The 23,214-nt window shown below is 43.6% G+C and overlaps 1 protein-coding gene across 2 annotated transcripts in view; it reads left to right on the forward strand.

Annotated features, from left to right (window-relative positions):
• The first annotated feature begins 4,165 nt into the window (after nt 1–4,165).
• SLC2A13 (solute carrier family 2 member 13) overlaps nt 4,166–23,214 on the forward strand; it is a 292,776-nt gene continuing 273,727 nt past the window's right edge. For both annotated transcript variants that reach the window (XR_011336699.1, XM_069849820.1), the window contains exon 1: nt 4,166–4,723. Coding sequence is in view for 1 of the 2 variants with exons in the window: in XM_069849820.1 (XP_069705921.1) it covers nt 4,183–4,723 (541 nt within the window). In the remaining variant the exon portion in view is untranslated. The remainder of the gene's footprint in view (nt 4,724–23,214) is intronic.

The following is a 23,214-nucleotide window of genomic DNA, read 5'->3' on the forward strand; positions in this document are numbered from 1 at the left end:
GGAACATTATACCATAACCAGAAAACTATGGAATGTATCTGAAAGTGTCTTCTTTCCAAAAAGACCCAACAATGTTGCAAGAATAGGATAAACTTCAGAACAAAAGGAAGTTTTAAGGCAATACACAGCTTATTTCAAATTGTTTCTAGTGTTAAATTCTTACAGCTCCTGTTTCTCTCTTTTTTTTTTTCCTAATTAGAGTATTCCTTATAGTCATATCCTTATATTACAAACATATTTTTGCAAAGTCAACAAACTGGTGTGATCCAGTATCAGGGTTTGTGTCTCGTCAGAGGGATGGAATACTTTTTGAATAAAGTGGTGCCTAGTGATACTCCCTTTACACCTGTAATGTATAATTTTCTGTAGAGAAAAGGTTTCTCAGTTTGGAAAACTACAAGCAAACTTAACTGGTAAGAAAAGGTTTTGGCATTATTATCACTGCTTCTCCAAGGTCTCAGACATAACTTAAGCTTCTGCTACCATACACTGTATTTGCTGATCTTTTTCGCATATGCAGCTAGGTGATTTCCCTCAGCCCAGCACAGTGGTACCTGTCAGCTTAGATGGCAACTCTGTGGCAAAATAATGTGTTGCTTTTGAAAGTTTAAGCCAACGTAACACTAACGAATAAAAAATTAGTTTAGGAGCCTAAAAACACAAGAGCTTGCACACTGTATTGTTAAATCCCCCATAAGGCTAAAGCCCTCATCCCTACCCCTTAGCATGGGGTAAGGGAAGAGATGGGAAGAATTCTTGGTTTGAGGATTTGCTTCTTGTGTTATTCTTTTTTTAAATGCAACTATGGCTTCATGTAAAGAATATCACCAGCACTGTCAAGGCTGAACCTTCTTTCGCCACACAGTCAGATCCTTTTCTGCCTCACTGTCCACCTCACCCCAGGGCTCTTACATTCTTGTCCACGCAGCAACTCCATTGCCTTTAAGAACCCATCTTTTCCCAGTTTAACCTACAGTCTTCCTGGGAGGTGAGAGAGTGATTTAAATCCTCCTGGGCTGAAGCAAATCTGTGACTTGGGTCTCCCACTTCCTAAGTCAGGCTACCAACCATTAGGCTATCACATAAAAGACCTACAGCATCTTGCTGTGCACCTTGGCTGGACTGAAGCTCCCGGGAGGTTTAGGCACTCACCCACCTGAGCGCCAGCAAAGAGACAGGAGCAAGGCCCCAGCTACGCAGGCCTGGGGGGACTCTGGGCAGAGGCACAAAGCGCTCAGTAGCCTTCTGGAAGACACCTGATGTACGCCATGTATCAACAACAGAAAAGCAGTACAATCCTGTAATTGTTCCTACTCCCTGCCTAAAACCCACTCAAACCCTTCTTTGGATCTGACCCCTCTCCCGTCTTGTATTACTAATCATACCTACTACATTTTGTATTACAGTGAAATCATGTATAATTCAGCTCTTACCAGGAAATCCAGTACTGTGGAGACATGATCACAATAACAAAAATCTACATACAAACCAAACAAATCCTCCCTTTTTCTCATGAAATCTGCCTTCAGTGTAGCACGTCCCACAGCTGAACTTCTTTGTTGATTCTTCAGGGAATCCTTTTAAGAAATAAGCGTGACACCACGATCTGATGAGAAGTAATGTCTGTTTGCAATTGTGTTGGGCCAGCAATGGGGGAAAAAAGTGCTTTTTGTTAGCTCTCTTGAGTCTCTATTAATAAACTTGAACATGCAGATTTCTGAGATGGCTGTTAAAACGACAGGTTGTTTTTGAGACAGCCAGCTGCTGTGACAAATATTCTGTGAAAGGATTCCTTCTAGCTGGCTGGGGATTTCGTGTGAATATTTTATGTTTCATGCACTGCCCGCCACCCCCATTTTTTTATTTGAGGCTTACATATAAAAAGTATTGTGTGCTGGGCAAGTCTGGAGACTTTGGAGAATTATAGATTTCTCTCCTGATGGCATTGTAGAAATGTAAGCCCCTTTGCTTGTGGAGAACTGCTGGACCTCAGAGGGCAGTTTCTTATGGCATAACATAATTTCATTCCTGATGCTACAACCTGTAACTGTTTCTTGTTCTAGTGCTGGGTCAGGCCCTAACGGTCTGTCCAGGAAAAAGGAATGCCCTGTGCCAATCACACCTTATTATCCAAATCTTGATTAAAGACAACTGAAAGTTAACACCTAGTTCAGGCTTCTCACATGCTCAGACATGGAAGCTGACCTATTTTATTTATTAGCTCACCACCACACCTGTCACTAACAGGATAAAACATGTAGACAACTGTTACTACCATTCATTTTGGTAACTACAACTCACCATTTTATTTCATTGGCATTATCTGGCATCAGTGTTTCGCAGCTTGCTGTATGGGAGAGGCAAACCACCAAAGAGACTGTGTGCAGCCAGCTAGGCTGGACTTTGCTCCCTCTTTTAATTTTTAAATTCACGTGGCTGTGACTGGTACTGCTCACAGGGTGTGGGCTGGGAATAAGCAATCCGACTAATTACTGACATTCTCCATCTACTGGCTAGTCTCATTATGGTGATCTTGACAGCAGACAGAGAAGCCAGAATGAAAATATTGTTTACTTTAGTATGTGCCATTCTATATACAACGGAGCACAAATAATAGTATCCTGATGTGCCTTCTTCCCTCAGTGTTTGTATTGAACCTGAGGGTTCAGCCATGTGCACACATGATCCCTGAGGAACGGGCCCTTCTCTCCATGCTCCCACCAACCCTTGACAGGGTTCTCCTGACCACATCTCTCTCCGTATCTAATACTGAAAATGCCAGCAAATAAACCCTCCAAGACTTGTTTTGGAGTTTTAGAAAGCAAGCATCCTTTATCAGACTGGGCAACGTGAAGGAGTGATCTCTATCAATCACGTGCAATGAGGCAAGAGCTGGTCACAGAATATATTCCCCACTTACATGCATATGAATAAATTTTCCCAGAAATCTTATGCATGTTCTATTACTTTCCAAGGACTAATTTCAATGTTATTATGAACATTGCAACAGTCAAAAACTCTTGCTAATTCAGAGCTTGCTCCAGCTCTCTGCCTGACCTTGCATTTGAGATAGGAAAACACTGCAAACAGAGGTGATTAGAGAAGAGACATCTGCTCAGCACAGCTCATACTTCACACAAGACATCGTCATCACCGAAGAACGAACAGTGTCTGGGAAAACACTCCCTGAAAGCAAACGTGCTGTCAGAGGGATATTCTGTCTAACATTCAATAAAGACAATTACTTAGATGAAGCTTTACTTTAGCTTAAATAAAAAACAGTCTACCTTTTTGTAATAGTAACTACTTCTTGTACCGCATCCTCCTGAGAATCCCAAACCAAACCACCCCAACGTGGAATGATCAGAACGCTGCGCTCCAGCTTAACTGCAAACATGGGAACAAGCTCCAGACTTTCCTTCCATACGGCGACCAACCGGTCCCTCTCTGAACAAGGGCTCGAAATTTTCTCCGCGTCCCCCTCGGAACCCCGACCCCTCGCAGCCCCGTACATCCCCAGCCCCGTGTCCCCTTCCCGCAGCCCCGTGTCCCTCCCGTATCCCCTTCCCGTATCCCCTTCCCGCAGCCCCGCGTCCCTCCCGTATCCCTGTGTCCCCTTCCCGCAGCCCCGTGTCTCCCCCGCAGCCCCTTGGCCCCTTCCCGCAGCTCCGTCCCCCATATCCCACCCCGTATCCCATTCCCGTATCTCCGTGCCCGCCCCCCGCATGCCCGCGTCCCCTTCCCGCAGCCCCTTGTCCCCTTCCCACAGCCCCGTCCCCCTTATCCTCTTCCCGTATCCCCGTATTCCCTTCTCGCAGCCCCATGTCCCCCCCCAGCCCCGTGTCCCCCTATCCCCCCCTCCGCCCGTACCCCCGAACCCCGCAGCCCCGCGTCGCCCCGGACCCCTCGCGGGGCGGCGGCGCTCAGCGCGCAGCCGCGGATGCTGCGCAGCGGCGGGCGCCACGGCGGAGCGGGGCGGGGCGCGGCCGGTCCCCGCTGTCCCCGCCCGCCTCCGGCTCCGCCTGGGCGCTGGGAGCGGCGGCCGCGGCGGCAACTTCCCCTCAAGTCCGTGGGGCGGCGGGGGGACGATGCGGCCCGGCTGAGCGCGGCCAGAGCAGGCGGCGCCCCCGGCAGCAGCCCCGGCCCCGCGGCGGCACCACCCCCCCCAACCCCGGCCGTTCCATGTCCCGCAAGGCCAGCGACAATGTGGAGTACACGCTGCGGAGCCTGAGCAACCTGATGGGCGAGAAGCGGCGGCGGCAGGCGGACGGGGCCGCCGGCTCGGGCGCGGCGGGCGAGCGCAGCCTGATCGCCGCCGAGTCCTGCTCGAGCCTCGGCAGCGCGGCGGGCGGCGAGCTGGAGCGGGCGGCGCGGCGGCAGTTCCAGCGGGACGAGACCCCCGGCTTCGTCTACGTGGTGTCGGTCTTCTCCGCCCTGGGGGGCTTCCTCTTCGGCTACGACACCGGCGTGGTGTCGGGGGCGCTGCTCCTCCTCAAGCGGGAGCTCAACCTGGACGCGCTGTGGCAGGAGCTGCTCGTCTCGGGCACGGTGGGCGCCGCCGCCCTCTCCGCCCTGGCCGGCGGCGTCCTGAACGGGCTGTGCGGGCGGCGGCCCTGCATCCTGCTGGCCAGCGGGCTCTTCACGGCGGGGGCCGGCGTGCTGGCGGCCGCCCGCGACAAGGAGACGCTGCTGGGGGGCCGCGTGGTGGTGGGGCTGGGCATCGGTGAGTGCCGCCGGGCGCGGGGGCGAGGGAGGCGCAGGGGAGGGAGCCCGGTCCGAGGGGCTCGGGGCTGGCGAGGGAGGTGCGGAACCGAATCGAGGTCCCGTTCCCGGAGGGGAGCCCGGCTCTGTCCGTGAGGCAGCCCGGCTCGACGGGCTCGGGGCTGGCGAGGCACTGGACGGCAGCAAAAAAATTTTCACGGAAAGGGTCACTGGGCACTGGCAGAGGCTGCCCGGGGAGGGGGTTGAGTCACCTTCCCCGGAGGGGTTTAAGGGACGGGTGAACCGGGTGCTGAGGGACATGGGTTAGTGATTGACGGGAGCGGTTGGACTCGATGATCCGGTGGGTCTGTTCCAAGCCGGTGGTTCTGTGTGAGGCGAGCGCAGAACCGAGCCGGGGCCGGGGGCCAGCGAGGCGGGGTGTGGGACGGGACCCTCTGGGGAGCGGTGTCCGGGTCCCTCCCGAGCAGAGCGGCCGCTGCTCCGCTCTGCGGGTCCCTCCGGGCCGCCCTGCGCTGCGGAGGCTCCGCGGGGAGGAGGGCAGCGCGCCCGTAAATGCTGCTTCTGGTTCCCCGCACAGCTTCGCTCTTTGCTGGGTGCTGGAGGAATGCTTTGGGGACAAAATAGTAATCTCCCTCGTCAAATGAGATGATACGCGCTCTGTTAAGCTTTGAATTTATTTAATAGCATCCTGCAGAATGGAACCCGAGTTGCTGCCTTCGGCCGCCTTCCTATATGAGATGCGTAACTTGTGAGCAGTAGCTCAGTAAAACTTTATAGTTGTCCCAAAGGATGTGAAGTGATGGGGAGTGTTTCCTCTAACCCCTGAGGCCGGTTTCTCTGCCTACTGTACCCTACATATCCCCAGAATTCTATTGGCGCTTCAGCTGCCGTCCTACTGAGCAGTACTTGGGGTTATAATCATCACCCAGGATGGGCTGTATGAGGTTATCCAGAATCCTTAGACTACAGAATGCATATAAAAAAAATAAGCAAATCTTTCTTACTGCGATCTTGCAACCCATCCTGTCTAGAAGCATGAGAACAAATTGACAATCAGGCGCATTTTTTCTCTACATAGGAAGGTTTTGTTTCTTAGCCATTGAATATTTTTTTGCATTCTCTGACCTGTTATAGACATGCTGTGATGCCATTTGTGTTTTTATTAAGGAAAAAAAGTTAGTGAGTCATAGTAAAAGCTGTCAGAAATAAAATTGGCTCCATCCTTGAAAGGGCTCGTGCTGATTTTCCTGTACAATATGGGACATCATGTTCAGGCTGCAGTTTTCCTACCCCAAATTGGGTGGTCGATTTTTATTTTGTAAATGCTGCATTTTATCTATCTATCTATCTATTTATTTATTTATTAATCAAGAGTTGAGACTGCAGAACGTTGATATCATTTGCTCTAATGTTCAGGAGACAAGAAAACTAAATTTGGCTGTGAGATGGCAGAACAGGTATTTTGATGGCAATGTGTAGGATGCTTAGCGGTACATATTAAAAATATAAAACTTGACATCCTTTTGCATTTATAAAGCTTCTCACTCTCTTTGTTTGACTTTACATTGAAAGGGATGGTTTGTTTGACTTGCGTACGTGTGTCTTGTAGAGAGATACGTAGGCGTGTTGGAATTGCCTTACAGTGGTACAAATGAATGACACTGGTATTATTGGAGGGATATGAGGCTTCAGGCTTAATATAATTCATATATAAAACACAGAAATAGAAATTTGGAACTAGGGGCTGTGCTTCTGTACAGCCATAGATCTCTTGTGTGGTTTGGGGAGAGATATTGCTCTTTGGCCGCTTTCCGCATCAGGGACAGAGATGGTGGCACTGGAGAGCTGAAGTGAGGACCGAGACACGTTCTGAGGGTTTTGGAACACAAAGAAACTAATTTATAATCTAAAAAGATGATTTTTTCTCCTTTTTATCAAATGCTGTTGTTCTTTAGGCAATAGAGCTTATGGCCAGAAACAATGCGTTACCTTAAATTGCTGTCACTGAAGCATCATAAGAAGCTTTAAAAACCAAAGTCCAATCCTAACAAGGTATATTTTACAAAGGAAAAAAATGTGGTTCCAAAGTGTTCTCGTACAGCAAACTGCAGCACTCTACATTGAATCCGCCACCAGAGGGAGCCTGGATAATTTCGCTGAGGCATTAGAAGCTGGTGGAACTTTTAACCAGTTTCTTCCCTTTCTTCTCTTGAAGCCCTCTGACTAACATTTTGCTGCCCACAGTGAGCAAGAGCTTTGCAGTGTTGGTGTAAGGGGGTTGCTCAGTAACGTGACGCTTCGGTGACCGTGCGAGGGTCTGAAATGGAAGGGTGCAATGCTGTAGTGTTCTGAAATGCTTTCCTACCTGCGAACCAGTAGAAACGTCTTAACTGTGCATGTTTCTATGCATTTCTGAGATCTCTTTCCTGTAGCTTTCTGCCAACTGCATATCACAAGGTCTACTCCAGAAATGTGTGTTTGCTTACATTTAATCAATGAATTAGTGTGTTCTGGGCAGTGCTGTGGTGCTGTAGAAGCCAGTGATGGTTACTATGGCACTTTGTTCCACCCTGGCCCCTACAGTGCAGATCTGTGTTAGTTCTGTCTGTGTGAGAAAATGACCATTTTCCTCATGGCTGTGATTTTATAAAGGACTCCAGTTAAACTTTCAAGGATGAAAAACACAGGATGGAAGCTAAAATGAGCATTTCTCACTTGTCTGTCTAGTTTGTTTCTTACCATTTTCCACTGAGCTGTTTTGAGATAGAAAAACCCTCCTTTTCTCCTCAGCAGTTACAGACAGCAGGAGATGTTTCTGGAAAATTAAGACCTTCTCTCAAGGACAAGCCAAAATCCTCATTTATTGCAAACGCGGAATGGATTTTTATGATTGGAAACAGTTATGTTTCCCATCTCAACTCTCTCCCCCTCAGTGTAAATACAAAATATAGGGAATGCAAAAAAAGGGAAACTGTGCTCAGCATGGGCTTAAAATATGCTTAGATCTTTTCAAGTCTGAATGTCTAAATACATAGTTCATGATGAATTCAGGCAAAAAGGCTTAAGAGCAAAGTTATGGCCATCGTTCCCACCCCCCCCCCCCCACCCCCCCCCCCCCGCCCCCGACTGAGCTTTCCCAAGCAACTCTGGTGTCCTTGACTCCTTAGGAATTTAGCTGAGCCTGGTGTCAGGAATGTAGCATTTGGATGGATGCTCATTACAGCAAACGTGGACAAAATTAAAACATTTAAGAAGTTGGATTGCACGTGTTCAGCAGTGCTTAGCTAGGAAAAAATGGCATTGGTGCAAAGCATATTTGGACCTTTTGCATCTGATAATGCTGAAGCTTAGCCTGCTGCTGATGGGTGACCAGCCACACTTGGTACGGGATTGAGTGTTGACATGGGTTTGCTTCTTGTGTTGGTGGCTGTTGTTTGCGTGCGTGGCAGGAAAGGCATGTTCTTCACTTGGCTCATCCTTGTCTGTCCTAAAGTCTGAGGATAGGCCAGAAGCACCAGAGGTTAGAGCTCGGCCTGGCAGTAGGTGAGTACTGACTGCTGAAAACCTCCTGCTGTGAGAAGGAAGGTGGAGAGTGAGTGGAGTAAGCACTGGGACTAAACATAATTGAGACTAGAACGGATAATAATAAATAGCTAAGTTTGCAAAGGCACTTCTTGCTTGGACTGTAATCAGTCCAGTCCCCTAATATTACAAGCACTCTGTTTTCTGAACTTATTGACCAGATGTATTTCGGCGGCTCGCCAGTCTGCAATGGGAGCAGTTTATCCTCTTGTCATCTGAGGATGCTAAAGGTTTTAAGCCTGCAGCTGATGTGCGTGGGTGTTGGCATGGCATCTCAGGTAGTGTGCTGTTCAGATCACTTTTTCAAGAACAGTTACATCCCAGCTGTGGAAGGAAAGCTGTTTGAGCTGCGCAGAGCTGAGGAAGTGACAGGTTTAAGCTTGCTTGTGCAGAGTTGATCTGCAGAGTTGATTTACAGTCATTAGCTGGATGATTTGATTCTCCTGTCTTGTTCAGCATGCACAATAGATGGTGTTCAATTAATGATAAGTTTTTCAGTGTTTTGTTTTCTTACTCACATGTGGCTTAGGCGTTACTTAATGCACAGGCTACCCACGTCCTTGTGAAAGCAGAGTTACTGCTTTGGACTACGGAGTGTACATGTACTCTGGTTCTAGGTCTGCAGTGGAGATCTGACTGGTTGGATGCCTTGTCTTCTCTCTGACCCCTGCCTTTGCTGATATATCTCCACAAAGTGAGCCTACTGCTCAGTGCTTGCTTTGTGCTCAAAATATCTGTACTATTTTTTTTAAAGGCTATATTGGAATGTGACATATGTAGTGTTCTGGTAGCATCTTTCTGCTGCATATGTAGGTCATTTTCTGAGCAGAGGAAACAAGATTGTACACCAAATTAGGCAGGAGTGGAAAGTGCTGGCATATGGTTTAGGTCTCCCCTGGTGGGACTGGCTTCTGCTTGGCTGTAAAGTCCAGTAGCAACTAACAAAAAATAACCAAAGTTAACCGAAGGACTTGCATCATGTATGTAGCACCAGTTCTATATCCTCTTTGCAGTAGTTAAGTAAAGGTCCACAATAGCAGCTGAACTACCATGGATGCTGTCAGCATACTGGAAAATAACCAGTATGACGTCTTGCCTGTTAAAGATGAGGACATATGTGCTGACTTCTTTTAGTTTTTGGTTTTTTTCAGGTGCTGTTTATTTTTATCTTGGAAAAAATTACAGATCAATCTTCTCCTCCCTCCCTCCTCCCCTCACCTCCCAGTCTTCCATGGGGAGCTCTTGAGTCTGTTTTTGAATCCACCTTTTTTTTTTTTAAAGGAATTTGTACCTTAGTAGATTTTGGAGGGGAGAGTCAGCCTCAGTCTCAAAGTATGCTGTGATACTTCTAGCAGATGCTTACAGATTCGTACAGGCTACTTTTGCCTACAGAGGCAGTGGTTTGTTAGTATAAGCTTGCAGTAGGAATGGTTGGGAATGGAGAGGTGAATAGCTGTGTTGTTGGAATCGCCTCTTGTACTGGCTCTGACCAGAGATGCTCACCCAAGTTTGCAGGATCTATAGCTAAGGAGATTACTGTGTGTTCAGGGTTGGATCTTTGCATTTTTAGAGCTTAATCTGTTCTCATGAAAAAGCATCTGGGAGCATACATTAGTTTCTCACTGGAGCTGTGATTTTGCAGGGTACCAGGAGTACAATAAGATAAGAAACTGCTTCTTTTGAAATACTCTGATTTTTGTGTGCGTTGGACAGGATGCGTGGTGCTATGCTCGGTGTGACTGTCATGTCAACAAACCCTGATTCCATTATTCTTTTTTCTGGTGGTGTAATATGAGAAGATCAGCAATTTATGTATAAATATTGCTACCTTTGGAAATATTTCAGAATAGATTCTTTTGACTTCTGATTCTTCTGGAAACATTTAAAGTCATAAAGATGGCATTTCTTTTTTTTTCATCCTTTGTTTTGGACTTTTTGCTGTTGATTTTGTTTAACTTAGAAAAATTCCCATAGTTAATAAACCTTGAAATGGATTTTCTGTCTTTAAAACATGGGAGTTTTGTAAAATAGTTTTTCTTGTACTTGGTCAAAATGTTCTGACAAAACATAATTCCTATTGTACTTTAGGTACTTTTTTTTTTCATTTTGGAAACAGTACAATGCATCCTGTTCATATGTAACATAAAATCAAAACTTTTATCTTCCTCTTACTTCTTATAAAAAGGCAACTTGAAGGATGCTTGCAGTATCAAATACAAGTATTTCCTTACCTATTGTGAAAAATTCACATGGGCACCATTGGTGGGCTTATTTTCAAATTGCTTGCTTTGCCACAGGAACAAGAGACCATTTACCGTGATGTTATAGATAGCAAATCATTCAGATGGAACTGAATTTGAGTGACTTGTTTGTCTGAAGCTTATGCTGGTCCTGTCAGCAGAGACATAGGGCAGGACATCTGAGGACAGTCCAAGCGGCAGATTCCAAGTGCTAGCAACTGTCTTCTGCTGTGTCAGAATATACACTTAATTTATATTCTGACTGTACTAGTTTGTACTTTGCCAATTGTATTCCAAGAAGTAGTGAAAAAAGTAAAAACACTGAAAGTAAATGCTGAGAAGAAGGGGGTTTAAAATTATATTTTTTCCTTATCTCATCAGTAAACTTCAAGATAATTAATTACAGCATCTGTATGCTCTTAAGTGGGTTCTTATAGAATATGCAGTATTTCTAAATGTCCTTATTAAAAAGTAATATTTTAGGAATCTTGGGGATTATTTCATGGAAGTACGGTAAGGTTTTGGGTTGCAAATCCTACAATGTCCTTAAAGTTGATGATTTATACTTAAGTTGGCTGGACTCAAACTGCATGATTGTGGCTGTGCTGCATGCTGGTACTATGAAGGTCTCATGGGCTTGATGAATAGCGTCATTTGCAGAATGATTTTATGTGTCTTCTCTGGTGAAAAACTGAGTTGTTCTTATCTGATCTATATAATCAGTGTTGCTGGTGTGAAGCTTGTGAAGAGGCTGAGTTGGATGGACAGTCTCTGGAGCCTAAAACCAGTGACTACTGAAAATCAGGGTTCGCGCCTTGGTTTCTTTTTGCAGTGATTATGCCTGTGATCACATAGCAAGAAAAGCAGTTATTAGGTATATTGTAGGGATCTTATGCAACACAGCTCTGAATCTGTGTGTAGTCATTTCACTGCTCTAGCTGAACTTTTTCTGTAGGCCTCACAATGCATTACAATGCAACTTGAACGAAAACTCTTCTAAAATGTATTTTGCTTATCGTAATTGAAGAAAGGATGCATTAAAAACTTACTTTCTTGTTCATTATGTTTCTGATCTTCCTCTGATTTGTTGGAGGTTTTAGATGTGTGGTTTTATTAAGTATTTATTCGGAGCAGATGCCTGTTCTGAAGGTGAATTTTTCACAGGCGGTTTCTAATTGTGACTCTATATACCCAGTCACTAATGTTGGGTTTCTTGGTTCAGAGAGTCTGTCCCTGCTCCCTTTTCAAGTCCCTTACTTACATATGGCCCGCATGGATGACATGTCATGCCACGACCTTGAAGCCCCCCGTGTTTCTGGCTGGCTGTGGATAGGCCATGGTGTGCTTTCAGCCATGGCGTTAGCAAATGTGTTCCTGCCTTCCCCTTGGTTTGGTCTCTTATTTGGCTAAATAGCAAAGGTGGCTGCTTCTTCTGCATCTGTGGACAGACTTCCTTCTCACGTTCCTCCTCTTCAAGCAGTGAATTCTTGTTTGAAGACCTGTGCCTGCTGTAGGTATTGCTCTTGGGTTGACTTTCCTTGGAGTTCAGCAATCTCTTTGTGTATCTGCTGTCTGTAGGCTCAGACACTGAAGCAGTTGTATGGATTTAAAAAAAAACAAAAGAAAAAAGAAAAGAAAAAAAAGCAAAGGTAGTGTATGTTTATTATATTTATTGATAAATGTAACTTTTTTCCTTGGGTTTGTCCTTTAGTTGTCCCATAGCAGTCATCTCCCCCCTCGCCTAGAGATGGGTCTTCCAGTTGCATATACTTGGGAGCTGTCGCGCCAGCTTCTCTACATGAATTTTGCTTCCTACCCTTCCTAGTTTTCTGTTTTTTGCCAGTGTGATTCAGTAAGGGCGGAGCTCCCTGGAGGAATCTTGCACTCTGTAGCTCATCTGAAAGGCTTCTTGGCTCTCATTAGAGCTCATGTTTTCTAGAAGCACCTGGCACTGGCCTTGGGTCTTGTCCTTTGCAATGAGAATCATAGAATAGTTTGGGTTGGAAGGGACCTTAAAGATCATTTAGTTCCAACACCATCGTATAGTTTCAAGCCCAATGACTAACCAGGCTACAGCACATTCTACTGCTCACAGAATTCCTGCTAGAAGTCAATTTGTTGTAAAATATGTAAACGTATACTGTGTGGACAGTCGTGGAAACCGTCAGATAGGTCTTTATTTCTTGATCGTGAAGTAGGGTTTACCACTTGTGCATAATGCAGTCACCCCAAACTCATGGCAGTAAAAGAGAAAACTTTACAATAATCTCTATCTTCTCTACAGACTTGGAGCCAGAATTTACATCTTTTATTGTCTGTGAAACTCGAAAGAAATGCATACATGAGTCTCTTACATGGTATAAGATCAATGAGCACATTCTACTTCTGTTCCTGAGTGATGAGGCAATTTCAAGGGCACAAAAAGAAATTTTAGGCAGTGTGGAAAACCTCAGTGATACCTGATGCTTTTAGCACAGGGACTGATGGGCATCATGCAAGGCTGAATGGTCTTAAGGGAGAAGTGGTGTTTCCCTGGAAGGCAATTGCCTCAGGCCTTAAATCTAGAACTTTCTCATCTCATTCCAACACTGTGTATTTGGGAAGATCTGAGTTTTCACAGGTCTCATGCCAACTGATAGCACAGAGGAGGTCTGTAAACCACAGCCAGCCAAGCATATACGGCTGTGTGCTCCAATCTCTCTTGAGACAGTAATAAAGTGATTGTCGATCTCCAGATGATAGACACAAACCCAGAAGATGCCAGAAATGGTGAAGGACCACCTGCTACTTAAATAAAAATGTGTATACAAAATGAGATTCACCTGGAAATCGCCCATGTTTTCAAAGTCTAGACAAAATTAAATAGCTTTAGAAACTATACCATAAGTATAAAGCCCCAAGGCAAGAGTTTTCCAGCCTTTTCCCAGAAGTGGGAGTTTCTGCAGGATAACCTTTTCTGCCTTGGACAGGAACGAGGAACAGCCCTTCTGTTTGCCTTTCCTTTCTGTCAGGAGCCTTGTTGCTTCTCTTCCCAGCATTCAGGGAAACAAAAGAAATAATTGTGGGTTTAATGTGCCTGTGGACATAATAACTTTGGGTAAAGAAGATTGTTTTCTAACAGCTGAAATGAAGTGTTAGGGATGTCTTTGTGTGTAGCAGCAGCTCTTCTACTTTCTTGTCAGACTGTGGAAGCCTGGGGGAATGCATTCCAAGTTAGAAAGAGCAGGAGAGCCTGCCTGGTCTTAGAGACATTGTATTGCCTGTGGTGCTGGAAGATGTTCCAGCAAGTGCTGCTCTGAGAGAAATATCTGCTAAAGTGCCATGTGGAAGAGAGTCTTTAGTTTCTGATTGCTTGTAAGAGATTCTCTCCTGTCCCTTCTCTGAAATACCTGTTCTGTGCCAGAACAGCACAGAAACCCTTCACAGCCTTGAACAATTTACCTTGCTTAGCAACTTACGGTAGTTTTCCAGGTGTAGTTTTGTAGCCTTCGTACTCATACTCTTGGTTTGTCAGATTAAACCTTTGAAGTTAGACCTACTTGAAAGCACCAACAATTTGAACTTGAACTTTGTACCCCTAATGAATAGGTGGGTGTAGGTTTTTGGGGCTGGTTTCTTGGGGTTTTTTTTCAACTTGTTAGTTGTGCCTGTCTGACTGTCTGGGTTGGTTTTTTTTTCCTTCATGCCGACACAGTTATAAAAACATGACAGAGACCTGGACTGTCATTGAATGACTTCATGTTGTTATGACTGATATGTTACTATTAGAGTTGTGCCATCATTCATAAGCTATCACATTTATTGTAATGAAAAAGAAAAGAAAAGTTAGGTACTAGTAATATTTGAAAACAATAGCAGTAATCTTAATTTGTGCCCGGCTCCAAACTGCCTTCTGCAGTTCGGCCAGTTCTTGCTCTAGTATCTGTCCCACTTCCAAGGGCAAGAGAGGAACAGAGCTGCAGGTATTCCTTCTTTTCCCTAGTGCAGTGCCAGAGCTGTGTCCAGGGAAGAGGGAGCCCTAGTGCCATTGTGTTCCCATGCCCCGCGATGTAGTTCAGCCTCCAAAACAACACCAGGCCAGCTAGTGCAAACAGGAAGCTCCCATTCCCATCCCTCTGTTTTTACTTCCATAAATTACATGCTTTGGACAAAAATCAATGATAATAGTGCTACAATACTTGGTAGTTATCTGTCATTCTGTGGGGTTTTTAACCACTGTTACGAAAGATTCAAACAGTATGGCCCATTACTTTTTTATAGCTGTAATGCTGGAGGAATTGTCATTGCTTAACCTGGAGAAAATACAGTTGCTGGTTTACTGTCTTTTCAAATGCACATTCAGAGGTGGATATGCAGTCAGGATTTGCTAATTCCTGTAGGGAAGAGTTGGATGATTCTGACCTTCTGAGCATCTTGCAATTTTATGCTGCAGAACTGCTGCAGTTGTAGCACAAACTTCATATCCTGCCGTTCAACAGCAAAAATTACCAGGGAATTATGGAAGGAAATAAAAGCTACTATCTTAAAGGTGCACAGAGAAAGTTAGAAGCAAAAACTGTGTATTGAAGCTAATAAATATACTTAATTTATTCCTGAGCTTTTTGTAGGAAATGTGATAGATAACTAAATATGTTGTTGAAAGGTATGACAACTAGGCAGGAGCTGGTTCAGAAATCTAGAAAGATCACAGAAGCACAGAGCCTGCATGAGGTGTTGGAGACAGGGAGTGTTTTTGCCACCTCTTTGAACATCTAACTGGGATGTGGTTTGGAACATGGAGAGTTGGGAGCCTGAATTCTCCTATAGTTGATAGTATATCAGATGCCTTGAGTCAGAGCTGGTATTCCTTTGAAATCTACTTGTCCAATGAGCGATAGCTGGAGAGAAACGCTACTTACGATGGGTTTTTTGTGTGATTAAGGTTCAACTCAGTGTGCTGTATTTGTTATTCCTAGTTGTATGAGGACTTATTCTGCCTAACTCTTGTTTTGAACTTCATTTTCTGTTTATCACTGCCCCCCTTAGGAAGGTTTGTTTAATTTATGGGGTTAAGGACATAAAATCCAAAGGACTCTCCACTAAGTACTTGCTTTCTTGATTTGGTTGGTGAATTTCTTTAGAGTTGTTGGTTGGAGACTTGATTGATCCTGGGGAGAATCCAAGAGCTGAGAAAGGCAGTGTGGTAATAGATGAACTAGAGCACAGTAAGCATGGTGGAAGTACTGGTTAGGACCAAAGCTGTGTGTACTTTAAGCATGCATTTCGGCAAATGTTTGCATGTAAGTGACCTTTTCTGTTTGTTCACAGGTCCTTGATTATTGGACTGTTCAGGTCAGTAATAGCTATGTCAGCACAGGAATGGGGAATCTGCCTGAGGGGAAAAGGTAGGTCTTTTTTATTCACTGTGGAGTTCAGCAGTGAAGTCTTTTACCTCGTGGACTCCAAGCTCCTGCATTAATCATAGGCTTTGCTGGCCTCACCAGTTCACATAGATGAAAAGCCAGAGCCACGTGGACAAATTCAGGATCTTAAAGAAAGGGGTTGAAAAGACTAAATGTTGTACATAGGCATTCATGATGTTTTAGCCTAGGAGTTTTGAGTTGTATAGTGGGGTCTGGTTTTGTCCTGTGTGTCCTTCTTGGGTAGGAGGAGAAATAAGGCATGGAATGTTGATCCTTTCTTTTGTAATGATTGACTGGCATGTTCCTGGAAAAAATCATTGGTGCATATAGCAGAAATCTGGGCACGCACTGAGCAGAACATTACACAAATAATGTCAACTTCTCTTTTAGTGAGTCTGAATATACTTTACCAAATTCTTTGAAAGCCTGGACAAGAAGGTACTATTTAAATCTAACTTTGTGTCAGGGCACAATGGTTGTCTACGCGCTCTATGTGATTACCTCTGTGCATCTTACTGTCCTGCAGGTCTGGGGCTCCCCTCTTCTCCTGACCCCAGCCTGCAGTTTTTCTTATGAGGGTAAACAGAATGTTATCACGTTCAACTGTGTGTGTGTTTCTGAAAAAGCTGTAGTTTCAAGGCATAATTTTTAGGTCAAGCTCTGTTGTTGTTTTACTTCCTTTTGTGTCTGCTGACTTTAAAGTAAGAAAAGAGGCAGCTTATGTTTTGGCTTTGATTTTTCCTGTCCCCAGTTACTTGTGAACCTTCCCTCCCTGCAGTCACAAGCTGTCTGTTGTATCGGTTGGCAGGGCCTCTCCCTGATTCAAAGTTAATTGCTTTGCCTGACACCCAAGTACTATCTGGGCGATTAATCATTATCCTCTTAGATGTGGAGTGCTCCCTTGCGCAGAAGGAGACAGTGCTCTGAGCTTAAAAACACAGCAGTGCAGAGAAGGCTTTTCCTCATAGCTCAAAACCAGCAGGCACATCTCCTCTGCAACTCCAGTTGTATCTGTAGCAGGATCTGAACCACCTGTTCAGAATATTTGTTTAGTCTGTTCAGAAGTTAATTGTCAGTAATTGAGCCTGAAACGGTTAAACTTCTAAGGGACCGTGGGCATGTTTCCTGGTTTTCCTTACCTAGAGTCTGAACCTGTTTCTGGCTGGCTTTGCAGAGCCTCTGCTCTAGGTCACGCACCCTTGTAGCTATCATCCATGAGCATGGATTTGTGTGTATGGCTGTTCTAGACGGGCTGCTGAGGCATAAATCCCTGTGGCTGCGTGCTGGTTGAATGAGGGCAAGCCTGCTGTCTCAAGCTTTTGTATTAATTCTGCTTTTCTTCCTGGAGGTGTGATGGGGACTTCTTAGGGGCCACTTTGTTACGGTTAAACTATTCCATTTTTCAGTCTCCCTAGCTGCAATGGCTTCTTATCCCCACGTTTCCCCGTTGAGGGAGCTTCATTAGCACTGGGATATAGAGAAAGCATGCTCCTTGCTTTGCGCAAAGCAGGGGAAACTGGAAGTTTGAGGACTAAAGCAGCGCTACTCGAACCTCAGTAACTCATCTGCCATGCTTGTCTTTCCTGGAGCACATGAATGAGAAGTGTCTGATGCGGACCTAGGCAGTCGTGATGGGAAGTAGGAATCCAGACAGCTGGGGAACTCTGTATGTGTACATGTGCAGGAAGAAATAAAATTATAGTAGTGGATATTTTAATTAGGAGTTGTTTGTATTTTTGTGATGAGAAGAAATGTAATTGAAAGTGACTGTGCAACAGGATACCATAAACCAATTGTGCAGATTTTCAGTAGTGTGCTCGGAGTGTGCTCTGGAGGACAGGAGAAAGAATGAAGAATTACTTTGGGGTATGGAGCCATTCTTTTTTTTGTTTAATTTTTTTTTATCAAGCGGGAATATATGGTTCTTGGCTCAATTCTTTCTTCATTTAATTTTTATCAAGTAGGGACGTATGTTTCTTGGCTTAGATAACGTGGACTTTTATGGTCTAACACCCAGACAGGGTAATGAGTTTTTATCTGTGCTGTGGCAATAAGGAAGAGAGAGAACTTCAAGGGACCTGACTTGGCACTCTCACCAGTTCTAAGCCAGTGTGATTCCACTGACATTACAGTAACATTGATTTCTTAGCCTCATGATCTTGATAAACTACTAATTAATATGGTACTTCAAGGAGATGCGAATCGGTTCATCAGGTATTTGTAGGTTCATGTAAAGTTAAGTCTGTAAGATAGATGTGTATCTCATGCTGAGCTACAACTGAAAATTATAACTTTAGGCAGATTTGTTAGAGAAGTTTGTAAGACTTTTAAGCAGATATTTGAAGATGACACACACCGTATTTCTTTGTAAATGCTTATATTAATCTTCTGTGATATTTTGCTTACAGCAGTGCTGTTTCTTGCTTACAGCAAATGATTCAGTTGGAGCAAAACATAAAAATGCTTGTGTACATACTGTAGTCCTGCACGAAAATGTTTCTAATGTGGCTGAATTGTCCAGAAGCAATGTATGGTTCTTTTTGTTTGGATTTCTATTTATTGTACATTATCAGCACTAAAATATGTATCCCTAAAGCAATAATAGGTTGAGAAATGTTTGGTCTACTGTGTCTTCTTTTCACAGTTGCTCTGCCTGTTCTTTGGCTTGGATTTCTGTTTGTCATGCCTTATCAGTCACTAAAATGCATGCACCCCTGAAGCAATAATAGACTGAGAAGTGTCTGGTCTGCTGCATTTCACTTTCACAATGGCTCTGTGTTCCGTACTCTGCAAATTTGTCCTATTAGAAGATCTATAGCCATCAGTTTTCTAACTAATGGTATATTTTGCTAATGCAAACAGCAGGTTAGGCTCCCTGTCGTACAGTTTTCTTGTGTGCTGTACAAACCATAGTAGCAAGGACACAGTTGCAAGAAAAAAATATTATTATATGCTGATACAAAGAGGCAGACACAGCCTTGAACTCATCTTGCCATAACATGAAGTTTTTTTGTCATGCATTTTTTAGTCTCAAGGCTGAATTACAACAAGCCTTAAGTTAACATAAGTTAAATACATGCATGTGATTGTTTTACTTTTCCACTCAGTAGACTTTCTAACTTTAAATACTGCAATAAGAAAATGTCTGTTGTACTGTTGAAAGACTGACTTGCACATTTTGAGACCCCAAATGTCTTTTGCTGAGTAAATACAAGACCAATTCTTGGATTGTCACTTGCTGGCCACTTGATCTTACAGTGTCTGTGGTACTTTTGTTTCCATTTTTCCTCCTGTAAGGTGGTGCCAATGTTTGCTTGCATTTTCAAAAGGCGTTCTTGTACTTACTAAAACAAACACTAATCTTTAATTCTACCTGCTATAACCTGTTTAATGTTTTGGTTTCTGTAACTGGACTTCATAGTCTGATTTCTCAGTTTCTTGGATAATTTCCTCTTCAGTCATGTTTCTCTCCTTCCCTCCTTGTTGTGTGTTTGACCTTTAGACAGGCAGGGCTGTTGATGGTACTAGTCAGAGAAGCCTGATGTTCAAATCTTACTGAAATATTGGTAAATTATTTGTTACAAATTACGATTAATGGCTGTTACATAATTTCCGCTTGTCCTTGTAATTATACTTAACTGGAAGTACAAACCTTATGGTAATAGATACATATGTACAAATGGTCATAGACTTTTCATTGCACAGAAAAATAAGATTGCCTAAAATCAGCCCAGCTTGAAACATTTTTAAGATCAATCTCAGTGGAGAAATATGGACTTAACTTCCACAATACAATCTGACATACTGTATCACTGACACTGCTTATCCTTCAGTTACTCCCATGAGCCTTTTCTGTTCCTTACAAGCAGTTGGCACAAGAGTCATTAAAAGACTTTGCTATTAAATGCTTTTGGTAATTTATACCTAAGCTTGAGTTTTCTGATATGGTATATTGAAACACTACTCAAAGGGTCTATATTTCTTAGCAGTTGAAAAGTCCTTTAAATTAAGAAAGAAAAGCAGTGTAAATGCAGAGTGACCAGATGAATGTGGATGTGAACTTGACAGTATTGGAAAGGTGGATTGTGCTGCACCTGAAGATAACAAGCCATAGACACTTGAGTTGCCAAAAGCACATACTGTGCTGAAAACAGTCTGTGGGAAGTTTTTCTAGCTGTTATATTACTGCGATACATCAGGAGTGTTAAGGAAGGGGACTATGCTATTAAGAAGGTCATCTCTGGGGGCAGGAAGAGTGGCATTCTGCTAGAACAGAGACTTCTTCCCAGCCATATAAACCTGTTAATCAACCTGTGCACTTTGCAATAGATTGTGAAATTTTTAGGAAAAATACAATGGCTTTATTATTTTTCTTACTGCATACAATTATGAATGGTACTAACTGGGCAGGTAGGAGAGGGTAGTGAGTAGTTCAGAGACTGAGTCACCTATGAGTTGTCTTGTTCTTTGTTGACTGTTCCTTGTGTTTTATTAGAAGCTATCACAACTGGTTTCCTTCCTATTCACAGTTACTTTATTAGTGCTCACTTTAATGATTCTTCTCCAGAGGATAATTAATTCTGCCTCCTGGTGCTGTTCTCCTGCAGTATTGTCAGCAGTTCCTGCCTTTTGTTTTGGGAGATAAGGAAGAGGATGTAGACCAGAGATGTTTCTAAAATGTAAATAAAAGTAATTCTTTTTACTTTTGAGTGAAAATTCAATTATATGTAGCTACATTTTACTGTAATTGAAGTTTCAATTAGATCTTGCTTCATGAAAACTTAATTAAAAGATCAGGTGAAATGTGACCAGATTATAGGGAAAAACAAGATGGGTGACAATAATTACTTCGTAGGGTTTCTTTGGAAAGAGTGCTGTGAGGATTTGGAACTCCCTCCCTGCTCTAGTGTTAGGATTTTCAGTTATTCCCCAAATATGAAAATTGCTTTATAAATCTTCCCTGTGAAAGCAGAGCAGTGCTGTAAGCACAGAATTTGCAAAGTTTATATTTTGAAGAGATCTCTAATTTTGTTGTTTTCTTGGTGGTAGCTTGTGTGTGGTTTTTTTTCGCTTAAAACACGAACCTGACATGAGAACATCATGTCACTTCAAAAGAGAATGTAGCTTCATTTTTAATTATAAACCTTTCAGTTTTAAGGATGGAATCCACTTCTTGGAGGGAGCAGATATGAAAGAATTAAATACAATGAAGAGGAGGCTCTCCATAGTAGCTGTGCCTCAGAGTACAAAAATGCTGAGGCACTTAGAGGCTGGGGGACAGCGAACTGAAACAGCAGAATATTTCACTGCCCTGTTAGTCATCTGATGACTTACAGTGATTTATTGCAACTTGTGCAGTGCAAGTCACAAGGAAAAGAGGATTTTATCTTAACAGGGATATTTGTTGCAGCTATGTTAATTAGAATGGAACTGTCGGAAATGCCATTTTAAATGCCAAATCTTAATACTTCTTAAAATCCCTTTTCATTATTCTCTTGTTGGACAGAGGCAGCACAGCAGACAGCTGGATGAGAGCAGTGCTCTGAGTTACAGGAGGACATTTTAGATACCCATCTTCATTTTCTTTTAATCTTTACTTCATCCAGGGTTACCAGGATCTTGTATCAGTTAAGGAGACTTACTGAGAAGGTCACAGCATTTGCCCGGCTTTCGCTGCAGGCTGACCTACTGCCCTTCCTGAATCCTCTATCAGCATGCCCAGAGAACAAAATCAGGGCAGGAGAGAGCTGCTCTGTGGGGCGCCTCCGGAGCTGTGCTCCTGTGAGCTGTGCTTCTCGCATCCGTTTACTCTGAGCACTGTTATTAATAGAGGTCTGCAGAGTAAAAGTTGGAGTAAAGCAACCCTGTCAGCAGAATTACATCTCCCTTACAGTGCATTGAGGGGGCTGCTAGTTGTGGAAAGGTGAAAGAACAGTATCTCCCAGTTGTTTTTTTTATTTTCTGCTCTCTACCAATCTCTTCCCTGAGGCCTTGAAACTTGCAGCCTCTTTTTTAGGAAGTGCTTAGGCAGTCCATTTCCCTGGTACAATTCAGATGTACTTTCTTTCCTCCTGCAGCATCCACCCACTCCTGGTTGGCTGAGGCTGTCTTCAGCTTTTTGTCCCTTGAATGTTGGTAATGGAGAAGTTGTTCTATTCCTTTTTTCTCTTCAGCACTTGACAGATACTGTCTTGTATTTTTTTTCAGAAATGCAGCAGCCTCATTTTTCACTTGTACCATCTCCTTTTTGTCAGTATAAGCAACTGATGGAAGTAAATACAAACCAAAATAGGTTAAAGTACCCTTGGGTCCCTTGACACCTTGAGCATTACGCTGTGAATCCTGCAATTGTGACCGCTGACCTAGATTATGGCAAGTCATTTCCAGCAGTAAACCTGCATGGGCTGAAAAAGTTCAATAATGGTTTGTCCCTCTACTAAGGACAGTCTCATGCAAGATCCTTGTCCTAGTAGTCAAAACCCTTTCTGAGACTTAGCCACTTTACTTGAGAGATTCTTACGTGGGATTCCTCCGTAGGATGTACTCCTGTTACAGCTGCATTTTGCTGGCGCCAAGCAGCTGTTACTGAAATGGTAGTGGGGAAACTCCAGATCATGGCAAGAAGTTGTGTGAAGCAATGAAATCTGCAGCTCTTAGGCTGTAGACTCAAGATGTTGACTTAATCTGTGTGTGCTGGGAACGCCCTCTTGCATGCAAAATGCGTGTGCCATGGGAGCTGTCTTGAGCGAGAAGTAGTATAGTGATTTGCTTTACCACTCGCAACTTCCAGTACTGCAAATATAGACACAATTTATTTTCCCATGTGATCAAAAACTGTTCCATTGTGTCTACATGGGTCACTTGTGCTTGTAGACACAGTGTTCTTGGTATCTTGATTGTGTAGACACAATCTTGTTTGTGTATGAAACCTCTGGCTTGAAGGAAACTGTGCAGTCACTGGGACTTGTATATTTTCATTAGTATGATAGTTTTATATCCATTGCTGTCATGAATGCTGCTTGCATTATAGTAATGTAATCAGAACCTATTTTTTAAAATCAGGCCTTAGGCTGTAAAAAGCTTACAGGGCTTTTGTTTGTTTTTTAGAGCAGCAGTCATAAACCATATAACTGGTACCTGTCTTCCCACAAATCATGCTGTTTCTCGCACAAGTGGGTAACTAAATATAGCAATTCATATAAAAATAGTTTTCTGCATTGATGGTTGCAGTGTATTTGCCCATTGCAAGCACAAAATTACTGGGAATG

The sequence above is a fragment of the Phaenicophaeus curvirostris genome, chromosome 1, assembly GCF_032191515.1.
Source record: "Phaenicophaeus curvirostris isolate KB17595 chromosome 1, BPBGC_Pcur_1.0, whole genome shotgun sequence".
NCBI classification, from domain to species: domain Eukaryota; kingdom Metazoa; phylum Chordata; class Aves; order Cuculiformes; family Cuculidae; genus Phaenicophaeus; species Phaenicophaeus curvirostris.